Source organism: Copadichromis virginalis, linkage group LG12, assembly GCF_057382275.1.
Source record: "Copadichromis virginalis isolate Kocher_CV1m ecotype Utaka linkage group LG12, C_Virginalis_male_GT1.1, whole genome shotgun sequence".
Taxonomy (NCBI): Eukaryota; Metazoa; Chordata; class Actinopteri; order Cichliformes; family Cichlidae; genus Copadichromis; species Copadichromis virginalis.
The window spans coordinates 13,430,883-13,445,869 of NC_140629.1; the positions used below are offsets into that span (position 1 = coordinate 13,430,883).

General features: G+C 43.4%; 1 protein-coding gene across 5 annotated transcripts in view; it reads left to right on the forward strand.

Moving 5' to 3' along the window:
* The window catches only part of cabin1 (calcineurin binding protein 1), a 38,799-nt gene extending 29,608 nt beyond the window's left edge, over positions 1–9,191 (forward strand). For 4 of the 5 annotated variants that reach the window (XM_085474771.1, XM_085474773.1, XM_085474775.1 and 1 more), the window contains 5 exons: positions 832–906; positions 4,547–4,808; positions 7,001–7,162; positions 7,292–7,494; positions 7,577–9,191. In XM_085474771.1, the coding sequence (XP_085330897.1) occupies positions 832–906; positions 4,547–4,808; positions 7,001–7,162; positions 7,292–7,494; positions 7,577–7,720 (846 nt within the window). In that variant the 3' untranslated portion in view covers positions 7,721–9,191. The remainder of the gene's footprint in view (positions 1–831; positions 907–4,546; positions 4,809–7,000; positions 7,163–7,291; positions 7,495–7,576) is intronic. The other variant, XM_085474772.1, reaches the window with a different exon arrangement.
* Positions 9,192–14,987: the final 5,796 nt, after the last annotated feature.

A 14,987-nucleotide genomic window follows, 5' to 3' on the forward strand; every position in this document is an offset into this window, starting at 1 on the left:
AGTTTGAAAACTCGATTGAGGATGCTGTAAATTCCCTCCCTTTGGGGGTCCCTGAATTGCTGCAGACAGCGAACGTCGCTGTAAACATGCTCACGCAGCTGTTAAAGCTGCCACAGACAAAAATTCGATAGAGGAAAAATAAAGTCCCCCTAAATATTTGTCCTCTCACAGGCCTTACGCCCACTCCTCTGGGTGGAAGTTGTATGCTTAACTCATACAGACAACTATGTCTCGCAGTCACGGAGGACCTTTAACACATGCCTATAAACTGGAAAACATTTGGACAACAAAGACCTGTGATTGCCTAAATTCTCCAATCGGGGTTTAATTTTCTAAAACCTGAAAACAATCAGTGGTAGATTCTAGATCTTTCTCAGAGTACTTGAGTTACAATATGCTGAAAGGTTATTATCCAATTTGTGTCCCCGAAGATGCCAAAACCTGGCTGCCTACTCCAGCTTCGAGTGTGCGGTGTTGTTCTCTAGCTAAGCTTGCCAACTCCCACACATCCACCAGCTGAACTACGCCTTTCTTTACTTGTGCTAATGATCAGATGCGAAAGCTGAGGAGAGAAAAAATCGTGCTGGCTCAGAATCAGATTAAGTTGTTGTCGGTTTGGCGTTGGTGTATGAGGATTAATTAACACTGTATGTTTCTCAGGACAGGTCACTTCAGAAATCTGATGAATTTGTGGTGCTATAATCATTGCTTCTGTATTTATACTGCACGGAAACGTATGTGAACAAGTTGACATCGTGGAATCTGATTATCTGTAGATACACTGCGTTCCTCTGCTCGAAAATCCTTATTCTGCCTTTTCTCCTGTCTCAGGTTGATGAGGATGTGGCTCTGGACCAGGCTGTGAAGTTCTGTCAGATACAGTTGGCCACTTCTGCCCAAAGACAGGTAAACCTTTGTAACTCAGCATGTTCATCTGCCACCTTTCTGCTACACCCACACCTTCACATTTTCCCTCATCCTTGTGGTGTAGCTCCCTGTAGCACATGCTTAACTATGGGTCTATTCCTTCATTATAAAAGATGATGCAAAAAAAAAAGAAAGATCCTGGGATGTGCGTTGCATAGCAAAACACAAATTTTAAGGTTTTCTTTCAAAACAAATTAACAGGACACCAGAAATGTCTTATAAACTACAATCGTCTAGCTCACCCATCTGGCGAATCCAGGAAGTTTAATTCTAGTGTTACATGTCTGCTGATTTAGCTCATAATAGCACTTGTTATAATATATGTTCTGTGTTATGTGTGGGGTTAAGTGTGCAGCATCTGTAGTAAAATGTGCTAAAGTGATGACTAACTTGGTAATTCCCAGACTTCAAGTCTAACCTGCTCCTGCCTGCCAGTGCTAAATATAGCCCAAAGCGTGGTGTGAATGCTCCCTGTTGTCCCTTCAGCCTCACTCAGTCGCTGCCAAACTTGTCATCATTTTCAGCGTGACACTGATATTCAGGTTGTTTATTTGCACAGGCAATATGCATATGATGTCTTTCATTTTTTAAGATAAAGTGAAAGAAATGAGTAAATACTTAGTATTTGTGTAATCGCAGACAATCAGCTAGTGCCTAAGCACGTTATCTCAGTTTTGTCTCCAGTACACGGATTCCTCATCGAATCATTACTTGCTCTGCCTCACTCTGGTTCAGTGTCTCTCTTCCCCCCCCCTCTCATCCCTCCTCCTGCCCACACAGTCATCAAGGGTCTCTCTGCCCACATCCTGTTGTCACGGTGATGTTCCCTGAACTTCAGGCTCATGTGTACCACAGTTGTAAGCAAAATAAATCTGTGGGTTTTTTTTCCCCAGTTCAGCGATCGCACCATCTTATTTTCTGCATGATTCCTTTTGTTCATCTTGGTCTTTTTATTCGTTTGTCTACTTTCCACGCGACGCTTGACTCATAGATGATTGCAGAGAGCTGGAAGACGCCATGTGTAAAAACTACAGTTGTTAATTAGTAGCAGTAAATTATATTTTTGTTTTTATCTACATGTATTTAATTTCACATTATTTTGTTTATCTTCTTTTTACCTTAAAGAGGCTAATTATAATGTGCATAAAGAAGTGAATTCCTTATTTAACTTATACTGGGCCTTTGTGCAGCCACCTCAGTTCACCATCTGTCTTTAACTAGGGATCCTCTCCCTTTAAGACCAATGTCCCTTTAAGACATTTTTATTTCTGATTTGCTGCACTTCATAAACAGCATGCCACAGAAATTCAATTTCGCTGACATCACACAGAGCCAGGAGTAGAAAAAACGCTGTAAAGAGCCTTTAGCTCACTTCGGGGACTGTATGCTGACTTATGTTATTTCAGTTTAGAATAATTTAAATGTGAGAAAATTGAAATGATGTCTAAATAATGCCATTATTACGGTTGCAGAAGCCTAAACCCAGATGCATCCACACTCAAAAAGAATTTAAATTTGACCACTTTATTTCATCATGATCATTTATATTGGATGACTAATACTTAACAGCTCATACATGGATTCTTAACAAGACACAGTCATGCCGCCTGACTGCCAGAGCCAAAGGAAAATCACCAGCATTGTAATTTATTTTTTTAACCACCTTCTCAGATTTTTTCCCATATAAGCTAATACAGACGTATTGCCTTTACTATGTGCATAGTCATCTGCCCAAAGGCCCATTGTGAGCCAGGAAAATCAGTGGATTACTCTGATAGGTGGCCTGTATGCACTGGTGAGTGTCCTTGCATGCCCAGGATGTGACAAACGGAGGGTGCTTTTCTACATCAAAGCTCATTCTGTAGTCTTATCTAACTGCTGTTAATGTGTAATTATTGTGGCACCAATACCTGTCATGGTTTGCATTTGCTTACATTTGTATGTGGTGGGTAATGTAGATTGTAGCTTGAGGAATTTTTTTTTTTTCCCTGTCGCTTGCAGATTCACACATTTCCTTCAAGCCCCCACAAATAGAGGGGGAGGGAGAGGGAGTCCTTTGAGTGCTGAGCTGGAAAATCAGCTGTGTTGTCCTCTGTCTTGTTTTCACTGGAGGAGTCCATACAATTTGCTGTCAACTGGTGAATGTGAACTGAGGGGCTATACAAAAGCCCAGGATAAGTTAAATAAGGATAACACTGAATTGGTGGAGGTATTTTATTAAAAACACTCCTGTATTTGAGCTGGAACATTATGGGTTTACTTCAGTAAATACGTTTTGTTTGCTTCACAGTGAAATGCCAGTATTGCTTCATTTTTGGAGGGCAGTTTAATGGAAAAAGTTTGTTTCCTCTGTGTTGGAAAGATCTGCCGCGGCTCTAATCTGATCGACAGCCCGATCTGTGATGACAGAGAACAGTCTTTCGGTTCATTGTTGGACCTCGACCACACGGGAACGCTCAACCCTGAATACTGGCTTCATGCTACGTACTGCAATCTAATGTTTTTCTAAGCGCACAGTCCAGCTGACTTGTTGGTGTCTCTATTGGGGATGTTTAATTCATGAGATATGAATCATCAAAGCCGGCTACGGAGCTGCTGCTTGCTTTAAGCTACTGTGCTGCTCTGCGTTGGGCTGGAGGATCTTTTGCTCTCCAAGCTTTGGGAAGGCTACTCTGCTTGTTTAATTTTGCCTGTTCTCTGCTGTGTGAATCCCATGGGAAGCTTCACTGCACGCAGCTGTGAAGCCGAGCACAATTTGACTTCATCTCCCTGCAGACACCCAGGGAGAACTGGGACGAGAGCTCTGTTATTGCCAAATTTTCTTGAGCTAACGTACTATATCTGTCAAAGGCCACTTGTCATGACAGAATATATACTATGACCCTAGATGTCTTAACAGAGCTGTAGCAGATGCAGTTTAGCTTTGACAGATTCTTTTGCAAGTATGAAGTCATATTTGCCTCTTTTCCATCCCTGCATAATTAATGCTGTACATGTCGGTGTAGCCTTCTAGTCAATATGAAATGAATTCATTCCTGAATGTCTCACATTTTGGCTCGGTTTGCACAATAGACCGAGCATCTTGTGTGTCATGTGCTTAGAAAAGCTGTTTTTCATCCAACTTTTTATCCATTTAGATATAAAAACTAGAGGAGAAGGTGTATTCATTCCTTTTAACTGTGCTCCTCTGTGTTGCCATGACAGCGGCTGTGGGAGCAGGGCGGCTGTTGTCATAGGTTGTTTGTGCAGCTCTTGTGTTTATAAGTGGTCCTCAAAAGGACATCCACCAAAGTGGCTCAGATCTGAGCTCACCATAACCCAACACACAGTCCAGCGGGCAAGTGCTGCCAGCCCGTGAAACCCCGAGGAGCGGCATCGAAACTCTGTAAAGGATTCATTACTTGTTGTGTGAAAGAGGCAAAACTAGCACGGCTGATGTGTGTTTGAAAAGTGCAGAAATATCGACTCTGCTTCTCTGAGTCTCGCAGCAGTTCTGTCTCAAGGGGAGAGGATGTACAGTACTCAGAAGTCTGCCGGTGCAGGGGGTGGTTAGCCAAGGTCAGTCACACCTCCTCATGAATGCTGCTTTGTCTTTTTTTTTTTTTTTTTCTGTCTTCAGCAGGCTTCGAGCGATGCCCCGACCACACCTAAGTACACAAAGGAGCAACGAGACCTCTTCTTCCCCGCCTCCCTACCGACGCCCGTCCTGGTCAGCCACTCCACCTGCCACCCGCTGTCCACCCAGGACAGCCAAGCCAAGGTGGTGTACGAGCCCCTGAGCAAGCTGCCCAGACCTCAGACCTCAAGCTTCCACGATCAGCCACAGCACAGGAGAGGAGCCAGCCACTCTTCTGCAGCCATGGCCTTCCTGCCACAGACAGGTACAGCGGCCTCCTCCCACACACATCAAATGTTGCGACGTCCTCTGATTCTGCAGACAAAAATCAATGCAGTTTTTCCATTAAATTCTGCTGCTTTAAGTGGAGCTCCAGTTTCTAATGATACTACAGTGTCCATGTGACCAGCAGAGGGCGCCTGTGGGTTTCAGCAGCTCAGTTACATAACAGCAAGCTCTGGCCTGGTTATGTTTTGCCTTTTGGGTTTTGTCAGTCCACCAACAAGAGTTTGAGAAATTCACATCCTCCAGATTGTGACTCTGTGTGCCTACGTGAGCTCCTCGAAGGCTTTGGCTTAATCACCGCAGATCTCATAATGAATATTCAGCTTATCTCGTGTTTGCTATCAAAACATGTCATTCTTTCCTCTTTAGGTTTTTAGGATGAGTAGAACTGACATTTCTAAAGGCTGAGAGCTTGAATCTGTAGTATGCAAATTCAGTGTGTGAACCTTTTCTTTGTGGTCAGTAGATTTAGCATCAGTTAGTTAGAATAATCATTTGACGACATTTGACGACGGTCATGATGTTGTTGACGAAGTTTTGGGTTTTTTTTGTTTTCTTTTGCCTTTCTTACCTGTTTCTACTCTTAAGACACAGAAAGGTAGTTTAAACGAACCTTTTATTTTCAAGGGGCAAGCTCCCTCAGGGTTACTACACAGGTAGAATAACAGACATGGATACATGGATACATAGAAAATGAATACACATAGGGATGTTTAAGTTGCATTGACAGACATGAATGAAACATTTGATCATTCATTAGCTGTTAACCAGGCGGTAGTGAAGGAGGCTGCCAGTCAGTCACAGGAAAGACCATTATTCACACTCACATTCACACCTGCAGGCAGCTTAGAACCAGTGAATCTTTCATGTGTGTCTGTGTACAGAGAAGAAAACACATGTGGCCAAACCAACTCACAGTGGGAGTTATATTTTCTTAACCATGAACGCAATAACGGAAATATAAAAAGACAAAGGCAACTTGCAGTTTAGTAGTTTTTTAGGGTTTTTTATGTTTGACTAATAAAGCTGCATTAAGTCTCAGAATACCGGGTATTACACTTCTACCACCATCACAGATTTCAGATCAGGGTTCTTTGTGTGTCTCGTCTCTCTGTCATGCCTGGCATTTTGATGAACATTGCTTCCCATCATTGTCCAACCATTTGCAGCAGACAGCTGCCCCTCCCTGAACCTGCTTCTACAGGAGGTCTCTTCCTGTTCTTCCCCACAGAGAATTAGAAATTGTCCTTGAAGTACAAATATCTCTTGCCGTGACACACTGGTGATTATTATTATTACTTATTGAATTGCATTCATCATTCATTTAGCGAGAGCGTAACCAGGAGCTGCATATTATGAAGTTGTATAGCTTCATGTCCATTTCCTAAACTTGCATGACCTTTGAAGTCTGAAAACACATGCAAAAGTGTGTTTGCATGTGCGTGCAAACACACACTGGTCGGTATGAAGCAGCACTGCACTGATGTGTGTTATGTAACGGTTTCCTAGGCAACATTATGGGTGAAGACTGAAAACGTATTAGATAATTTTTGTTTTCATATTTGTGTCCGTGTCTGAGCTGCAGGGGGAATTTTTGCAGTTAGTGTTAGCAGCAGTGTTCCTGCATTCATTACAAATGCTTGTCTAATGAATGAGGCTGTGAGGTCCCAATCAAAGGGAAACTTGTTACTGTCAATTGTCTGCTAATAAATGCCAAATATAAGGAGATTTATTACGAAATAATCCCCTCATTCATCGGCGACCTGTAAACAATCAGTCGCTTGTGAGTGTTCCTGATGACTTTCATGGGACCCCTAGTCAAAAACACATTTCTCTGCGTGTGCGTGCGTGTGTGTGTGTGTGTGCGCGTGTGTGTGTGTGCGTGCGCAGCCTCTAGTCGTGCTAAAGAAGGAAAGCAGAGAGGAAGTGAAATGGTACGCAACGCAACTTTAAATCAAAAGCACTGGAAACCATTCTGAAAAGAAATGTTTCTTGTCAGTGTCCAAATGATTTGCTATAAAAGCTGACATTTTACAATTTGCTGCAATATTTATTCTTTTTATACACTGATTTATTTGTTTTGTTTTGTAAATTGAAAGCACAGTTTTTGCGCACTTGCAAAGTTTTTTGTTGGGTCGAATCGATCCCTAACATGTTATTTGTTGCTCGCAGAGGAGCGGGAGGAGCCTGCAGAGGGACTTTTGTACCGACAGCAGGAGTCGCACCTTTGCCAGCAGATGAAACTCGCCACTGTGTCCCAGCAGGGGCAGGAATCAGCAGCAGGCTGGTTTCAGGGGGAAACTGCCACATGTAGCACAATACAACCTTGCCCAGGTCATTACCTAAGAATCAAAGTGTCTTACAAAAACATGCGTAGATTGGATTCAACAGATAATGCACATAACAGCACCGTTAGTGACTGTGCACGCCTTCTTTCTTTTTCTTCCACGCTCTTTCTCTCAGACCAGCAGCAGTATGCCAGCAATGACCAGTCGAAGCTTCCAGACCCCAGCCGAATCCGCTCCCGAGTCCCGCCCAACATGCCAAAGCTTTTCATCCCTTCCACCGTTACCAAGTTCCCGCCAGAAATCACAGTAACGCCTCCGACCCCCACGCTTCTCTCCCCCAAAGGCAGCATCTCAGAGGAAACCAAACAGAGACTTAAGGTAAGCACTCTCAATTACCACGCATACGGCTCTCTGTTGTCCCAGCACTCAACAGTGACCCCTGCTGTCTGCTCCTGTACAGAACGTCATCCTGTCGTCCCAGTCCGCAGCCACAGTCAAAAAGGACACTCTGACCCAGCCGGCACTGGAGGTGCAGGAGACATCCAGCCAGGAGTCGTCTCTGGAGAGCGAGTCGGACGAGGAGGACGACTACATGGACATCTGAGCCTCGGAAGGCCTCTGAACTCATGACACATCCAGGCCTGACTTTGCCAAACTCCACTTCCCCCAATTCTTAAAAGCAACAACAAAAAAAACAGGATGTTCATACCTCTGCAGCTGTCTGTGTTGATGCTCTTGTCCCCTCACGTGCATTGCAAAACAAAAACAAAAAACCCCGCACTCCCACTGCAGTATTCTCATCGGCTGTCATGTCGCAGTGTTGCTCTGGTGATGATATATATGACAGACAATGATGGCTTTCGTCTCACAGCATGTCTGTAATGTGCCATTTATGCATATCACTCTTTAGCTTTTTGAGCTCTCCTGTGACAACTTGGGGAAAAAGGAAAAAAAAAATCAGCCTTTAAAGCAAGCCAGTCCCGTGTTTATGCATCTTCTCGTATGTTGTGTGCTAACTATATCGCCAAGCTGCAGCTTTCCAGTTGTCTCACGAGCCCATCGAACTGAGGCGCCTCGGTCTGGATGGGCGCTCAGCAGCATGCACCTGCTGTCCTCCACTCTGATAGTTTACTTGGGCATGAGATGTTCATCTCCAGGACACAATGCATTGCTACATGAAATATTTCAAAGGACACAAGAACAATCGGCTGCGTTTGATGTTCGCCCGTGGAGACAACGAGCCACGCGGCCTCATGACATGTAGCAGGTTGAAAATGTTTACACTTAACATTCGGGATGTTTTTCAGTTTGCACTTAACTTTGCGCTATTTTTGTACTCACTGTATTCCTTGTACTATTTTTTTCTTTCTTTCCTTTCATGTGCATTTGTAGCTAAGAGGAACAGTTCTTACCAGGATGGACCTCCATGTCACCAGCATTGATCTGTATTCATATGGGAAGGGGTTATTGGAAATTAGCTTTTTTTTTTTTTTTGGTACGTATCAAAATCCAAGTATCTTTCTGACATGTTTTGGCTTTCAGCGGTCAACTCTTAAGCTCGAGAAGCACTTTTCGTGATCTTTCCCGATCTTTGGCGCGTCCCGAGGAGGACTCTCTAATCCCGATGCCTTTCCATTGAAACCATTTTGGTAAATTTGTCACAATCTAGCTTAACTCAGAGGAAGACAACAGAATGTTTTTTTAAAGATTGTTTTGTTTTCTATACAAGATGTTAAAGAAAGTTATTTACTGATTATGTTTCTTGAAAGTTGTCTAAAACATAATTTTTCAAAGAAAGCGTACAAGTGAATAATTGTAAACTATCACCCTTGATAAAAGAAGAAACGTTTTGTATTTTATTTCACGATTATTTTTTGGTGTAAGATAGTTTTTCTATTGTTCTGCCGAGCTTCTGGGAATGTAACGCGGCTAAAGAGGGCGAGCGGGTCAAAGGCTTGAGCTCGAGCTTCGCCCAGCTCCCCTCTGGTGCAGGCTGCTGAAGTGGAACTGTTCTCTGTGTCTGGACTGAATGCATTATAGATGTCAAACCAAAAATATATTTGAGAAACACACGATCTGCACTGTGTGTGCTGTTTGTTATCAGGTGCAATGTGTGCATCAAATTAGATGGTTTGTTTGGGGAAACCAGCTGTAACTTACAAGAGTCGTGGATGCAGACTGATATGGTGCGGATGGAGATTCTCATCATACAGTGTAAGTACTTACATGCTGTTGCTTGACTTCACTTGATTGCTGCAAAAGTTGTGACGTCAGAAATGTTGGGATGCTGTGTAAAATGTAAATAAAAGCTGAATGGAATTAATTTTTAAAATTAATTTTTTTTGTAATTTGCCAGCACCCTGGGGGAGACGGTAGCATGTTGACCGCTCTGTTGCATCACCTGTTCTTTTGTTCTTTTAACACTGCTGACATATTTTCCAACTTTTGCATCATAATGTTTCAGGCTTCAGAGCGTCCTTTGTTCTATCTTTAATTTCTTAAGGCACCAAATGTTTTCACTGGCTGACTGGTCTAGTCTGCAGACAGCCCAGTTTAGCACTCAAGCATGCTGCTGTGACATGTGCAGACTGTGCTTTGGCGTTGGCTTGCTGAAATAAACGATGATTTCCCTGAAAGCAGTCTGCATAATAGAATGTGTCACTCCTAGTCTTGTAAATATTAATGGTGCCTTCTCAAACCTGCTGCTTACGTTCAAGTTTTACCCACATGAACTCTGAGCAGTGAACTCCCCACGTTTATCTCTGAAAGACTCGGCCTGTCTTATGTTCTTTTTATACCCAATCATGTTACTAATTAACCTTATTCATTCTGAGATGCTTTTTCAGGTGATTTCTCAGTGTTAACTCTTGATGTGTTTTCTTTATAATATAAACAGTTTTATTTCTTTTTTTATCATATGCCTTTTGCATTTTACACAGCACCCCAACATTTTTTTGAAACTGTACGTTAGTTTTATTTCCAAGTATAAACACTCATTGTCCACTATGTTACCTACACCTTGCTAGTACTGGTTTGGACCTTCATGGCACAGATTCAACAAGATGCTGGAATCCTTCCTCAGAGTTTGGTTCATATTAACATCCCAGATGTTTTCTGTCGAGTTAATATTTAGTGTCTGTGGAGACCATTGGAGTACACGACAACTCATTGTCATGTTCAAGAAACCAGCTCGAGATGATCCGAGCTTTGTGACATGGTGTGCTATCCTCTTAGACGATGGGTGCACTGTGGTCATAAAGGGATGGATATGGTCAGCAGCAATAGGATGTGGGGTTTCAGCGGCATGTCAGTTGGTACTAAGGGCTCAAAACTGTGCTAACAAAATTTCCTCCACATCATCACGCCACCAGCAGCAGCCTGAGTCACTGACACAAGGCAGGATGGATCCATGCTTTCATGTTGTTTACACCACATTTTGACCCTGCGCACTGAAGCTGCAGCAGATATTAAGACTCGTAAGAGCAGGCAGCGTTTTTCCAGCCTACTGTTGCCCGGTTTCAGTGAGCCCCAGCGAACTGTAGCCTCAGTTTTCTGTTCTAAGCTGACAGGAGTGGCACCTGTTGCACTCCTGTGCTGCTGTAGCACATCTGCTTCAAGGTTTAACATGCATTCAGAGATGCTCTTCTACCTTCAATGTAACAAGTGGTTATTTGAGTTGCTGTTGCCTCACTGCTCAAAGCATTCTCCTCAGACCTCTGACATCATCAAGGCATCTTTCTCCCTAAAAACTGACGATTCTCTGTAAACTCTACAGATGGTTGGGTGTTAAAATCCCAGCAGATTTTCTGGCAACAACAACAACTATGCCACATTCAAAGTCACTTAAATCACCTTTCGTCCTCATTCTGATGCTCAGTTTGAGCTTCAGCGGGTCATCTTGACCACATTCACTTGCTGCTATGTGAGTAGCTGATTAGATATTGGTGCGAGCAAGCTGCTGTACCTAATGAAATGGCATATGAGTGTCCTTTTAATAATACATTTACAATAGATTACATAAGCATTTATTATTCATGTCAGACAAAGTAACACATTTAGCAAACTGTATTGTAACAAAGTCACGTTTAAGCAATCTGACAACTATGAGTGCAGTTTGAGGCTGTTGCTCTAATGTTGAGTCAACTCTCTGTTTAGTCAGAGGAAAGCACCATAGAAGTGTTAAGACACCTTACAAACAACTCTCATTGGACAGTATAAATGTCCCACACTTAAAGAAAGCACAAACCTTTGGGGGGCACACATGGTGACTTGGATTTCCCACTATTTCCCGTTGTCTGCATTTTATTTTCTGTTGTGATCAAATAACTTAAAACCAAAAACTCCCAAAACTCATTTCAGGACAGCTGAAATTGTGTTCTTTTCATCTTGTGCAATGTCACACATCTGCCTTAAGGAGATTCACAACTGGGGCACTGTGCACCTCCTAAGACTCAGCTCTGGTGAAGATGGATTTCTCCTCTTTGAGTCCTCCTGCTGGTGGTGGAGCTGCACAGCCTCTGAACTCCTGCAGCCATCTGACCACACTGACTGCGGTCAAAGGGCTTGTGCACAGTGGTGTGAAATCTCTGACACAAGGGAAGCCATTAGTCTTCATTAGCAACTTCCAGGAGTTTCTTATGAAGTGCTGTGAAGTTGTCATTTGCCCTCTTTGCCAGGCAAGCTAGATGTGAGATTTGTTTTCTTATGTGGTGGACCAAATGTGAGGTCCCCCAGCCCCAAGTTTGTGTAGATGAGATCACGGCCACTCTGCATTTAGGACAGGGATGTCAGAGGGGGCATGGAAGGATCCTCTCTCCCATTTTTCCTCAACTTTTTTCTTAAAGTGACCAATCATAACACAGCACCTCCAACGATCTAAAGTAAATTGATCGTTCCTCTCATTCGTCGTGTTAGTTGCCGGCTGCTGTCTCTACAAACCACTCAATGTGGCTGATTTAGCATCAAAAGGACTACGCTGCATGGCTAATGTGAGCAAAAGGTGTGAGATTTCTCGTCATTGCACTCAAGGGGGCGTTTTATTGGGCTGCCAGAGAGCCGTCTGATCCCTCGGCCCTGGCTGTATATTGGCAGCTGTTAAATGCTGAGCACAGGGAGATCTGTGCAGTTAAAGCAAATGGCCAAAGACTGACACCTGGTAGGTAGAAGAGCTCTGCTGAAGGTGATCTGGGAGTAGGAGTCACTGCGACACAGCGTATCTCTGATAAGTCTTTTTTTGCAGCGCAAGACCCTTTCTGTCACCCTCGAACATTCTTTAGTAAAAAAGCGTTATTCATGGAGTATATTTGGGCTTTGGCAGCCTCTATCAGTCTTCTCCAGACAGGCTCCCTAATTTGTCATCCAGCCTAAATCTCCCCTGGGCTTGCTCTTACATAAGCTCTCTGTCATGGCTCTGTACACCCTGACTTTTTGTCGCCTGGCCCCGCACTGAGGCCTTTAGCAGTCACACCTGTCGCCTTCAGAACCACTGCGTAATGGGATTGACACTGCCGCTGCTGAAATGTACACCTCCGCTCTGAAGCTGACATGCTCTCCTCTGCTAAAGCTGAAGTGATCTAAAGAGAATTCAGCCCTTCGCGTTGCTGACAAACAGCCAAAAAAGTTGCGTGACCCCTTCTCTGGTCCCCTGAAACATGACCAGAGAAGAAGTGTGGAGAGTGTTAGGTATTTTAGTACCATGGGAGCATTTACTGGATATTGTTTTATAGTGACATTATGCAGGAAAACTCTGTCATTCAATAAGGCCCCTTTGTTTTAGTTATTTTTCTCTTTGACCCAAGAATTGATGTGTGAGAATCACAGGCTGGTACAAGGTTGAAATACCACAGAGATCACTCCCTCAGCTACATTAGTTTCTTAATCTTTTAGACGCCTGTTGAAGGCCAAATGGTTTGTTTCAGATTTCACTAATGTAAGAACTCTTCGTTTTGTGCCTTCAAAATATGTCGCTGAGATAATCACAATTGTAGCTGAACTAATAAACTACACAAAGGATGCTTCTTCACCCAAGGGCAGGAAGACGCTGCCTTATCTTGGTCTGTACTGGTTTAAACTGATAATCTGCTGTCTCATGAATTTTACCCTCTATATAAACTGTTGTACTTGTGAATAAAGTTGAGTCACTTTGGGAAGACAATCTAAAGCAGTCTCTGTTTTCTTGTTCTCCCAAGCTGCTCCCGAGCTCGTACTAACACGCTGAATGGCATGCTTGAATATTACTTGAGAATATATTTGACTGTGTTACAGACTAAGGTACATTCTCTGCTGATAGACGTCCACGCCTCGAAGGAAGTCGATCCACGGATTAGGCCCTGGAAACAGTTTCCTTCAATGAGCATCAGTGTATTTGTGTTTCACATAAGGTGGGGGGGGGAGGGCCAATTCCACAGAGAGAGTGGAGAGCCCTGCATCAGGGCATTTAACATAGGTAAATTATCAGACCACGATCTCTTAAGTGTATCATTAAAAGCTGAATGTCACCCCTCCTCCTTTTTTTTCTTTACTCTACATCGACCCTCCACAAAAGTCTTAAACAGGCTGCTCAATACTTTCACAGGGGAGACTTTATTTCTCGCGCCTCTTTATGCACACCCAACTGCCAATTCTGCTGTCTCATAAACCCACCTCTGTGTTTCGCTCCTCACCTGTAAAAGCCGCTCGTATATCACACGCAGTTTTGTGCCCGGAGCTGTTATCCATACAGTCACACGTGAACAAAAGACTCCTTGGTGTGTGGGAGTAAAAGGGTTTGGGCCTACAGAAGGCATTGTATGCAGCACACATACATGGGATTACAATTAGAAACCTGACTGGAAGTGATGTGTCTGTGCTAGGAAAAAGAAAAAGAGGTTCAATGAGATGTGAAACTCACTTAATTCAAATTTGTGAGTGTGTGTGTTGGTGGAGGCAAGAAGGGAAACTGTGGTTTTCTCTCTCTTTCCCTTCTATGCAAATACTTGCAGTTTTCTAATAAATTCTTTTGCCTGCAGCGAGTGGCATGATGCAGGAGGAGACGGGCCTGCGAGCAAAGACGCAGCTGTGGATTTTGTCCCGTGTGTGGAGGGCTGGAGGATGGCTGGATTGTTGTGCCAGGTCTTTATTCTCTGACCCCTCCTGTCCCATTCAAGGCTGACTTGGGCCTTTGGTGCTAACTGGCTGTTAATTGCCTGGGCTTTCTCCATGCTGCAGAAACGTGCTCATTTCAAGGGGAACCAGTTTAATGAGATTATCTATCAGGGGTTGTCTAGACACCTGAATACACATACCCCCCCCCCTTCTTTCCATGCAGTCTTCACTACCTGGCAGGCTTCACACAAAGCCCTCAGGTGAAAGTTACCTGCAGAAAGAGTGCATGTTGTCATCGTCATTATGGGTTTACATAGAGTTTCCCACCCACTGCTGTGGGTGCCTTTGATGGAAAGTGTAAAGGAGATGATGAAAAAATGTATTATATATAGAATATGAAAATACATATATGTGTGTGTATGTGTGCATTTCCAGACCAATATGTCAGATTTATGCAATGTATTTATGAGAAAAGCCTGTGTACTTTAACTAAGCTATTGAAAACACTGCTGATTTTCTGAAAAATGTAAAAAAAAAAAAAATAGACCCTACCTGTATGCACACACAGACCACAGTGCATTAACCCGTTTACACAGACCTTCAGCTGTGTTTCTCTCAGTTGTGCCAAATGAATTATAAATGGCATTTTCATGAGCAGACTCTGTGTGTGTGTGTGTGTGTGTGTGTGTGTGTGTGTGTGTGTGTGTGTGTGTGTGAGTGTGTGAGGGAAATATTTACACAGGTTTTGCTGGACTGAGTTATGTGTTCTGCAGCACAGAAGTCCATCT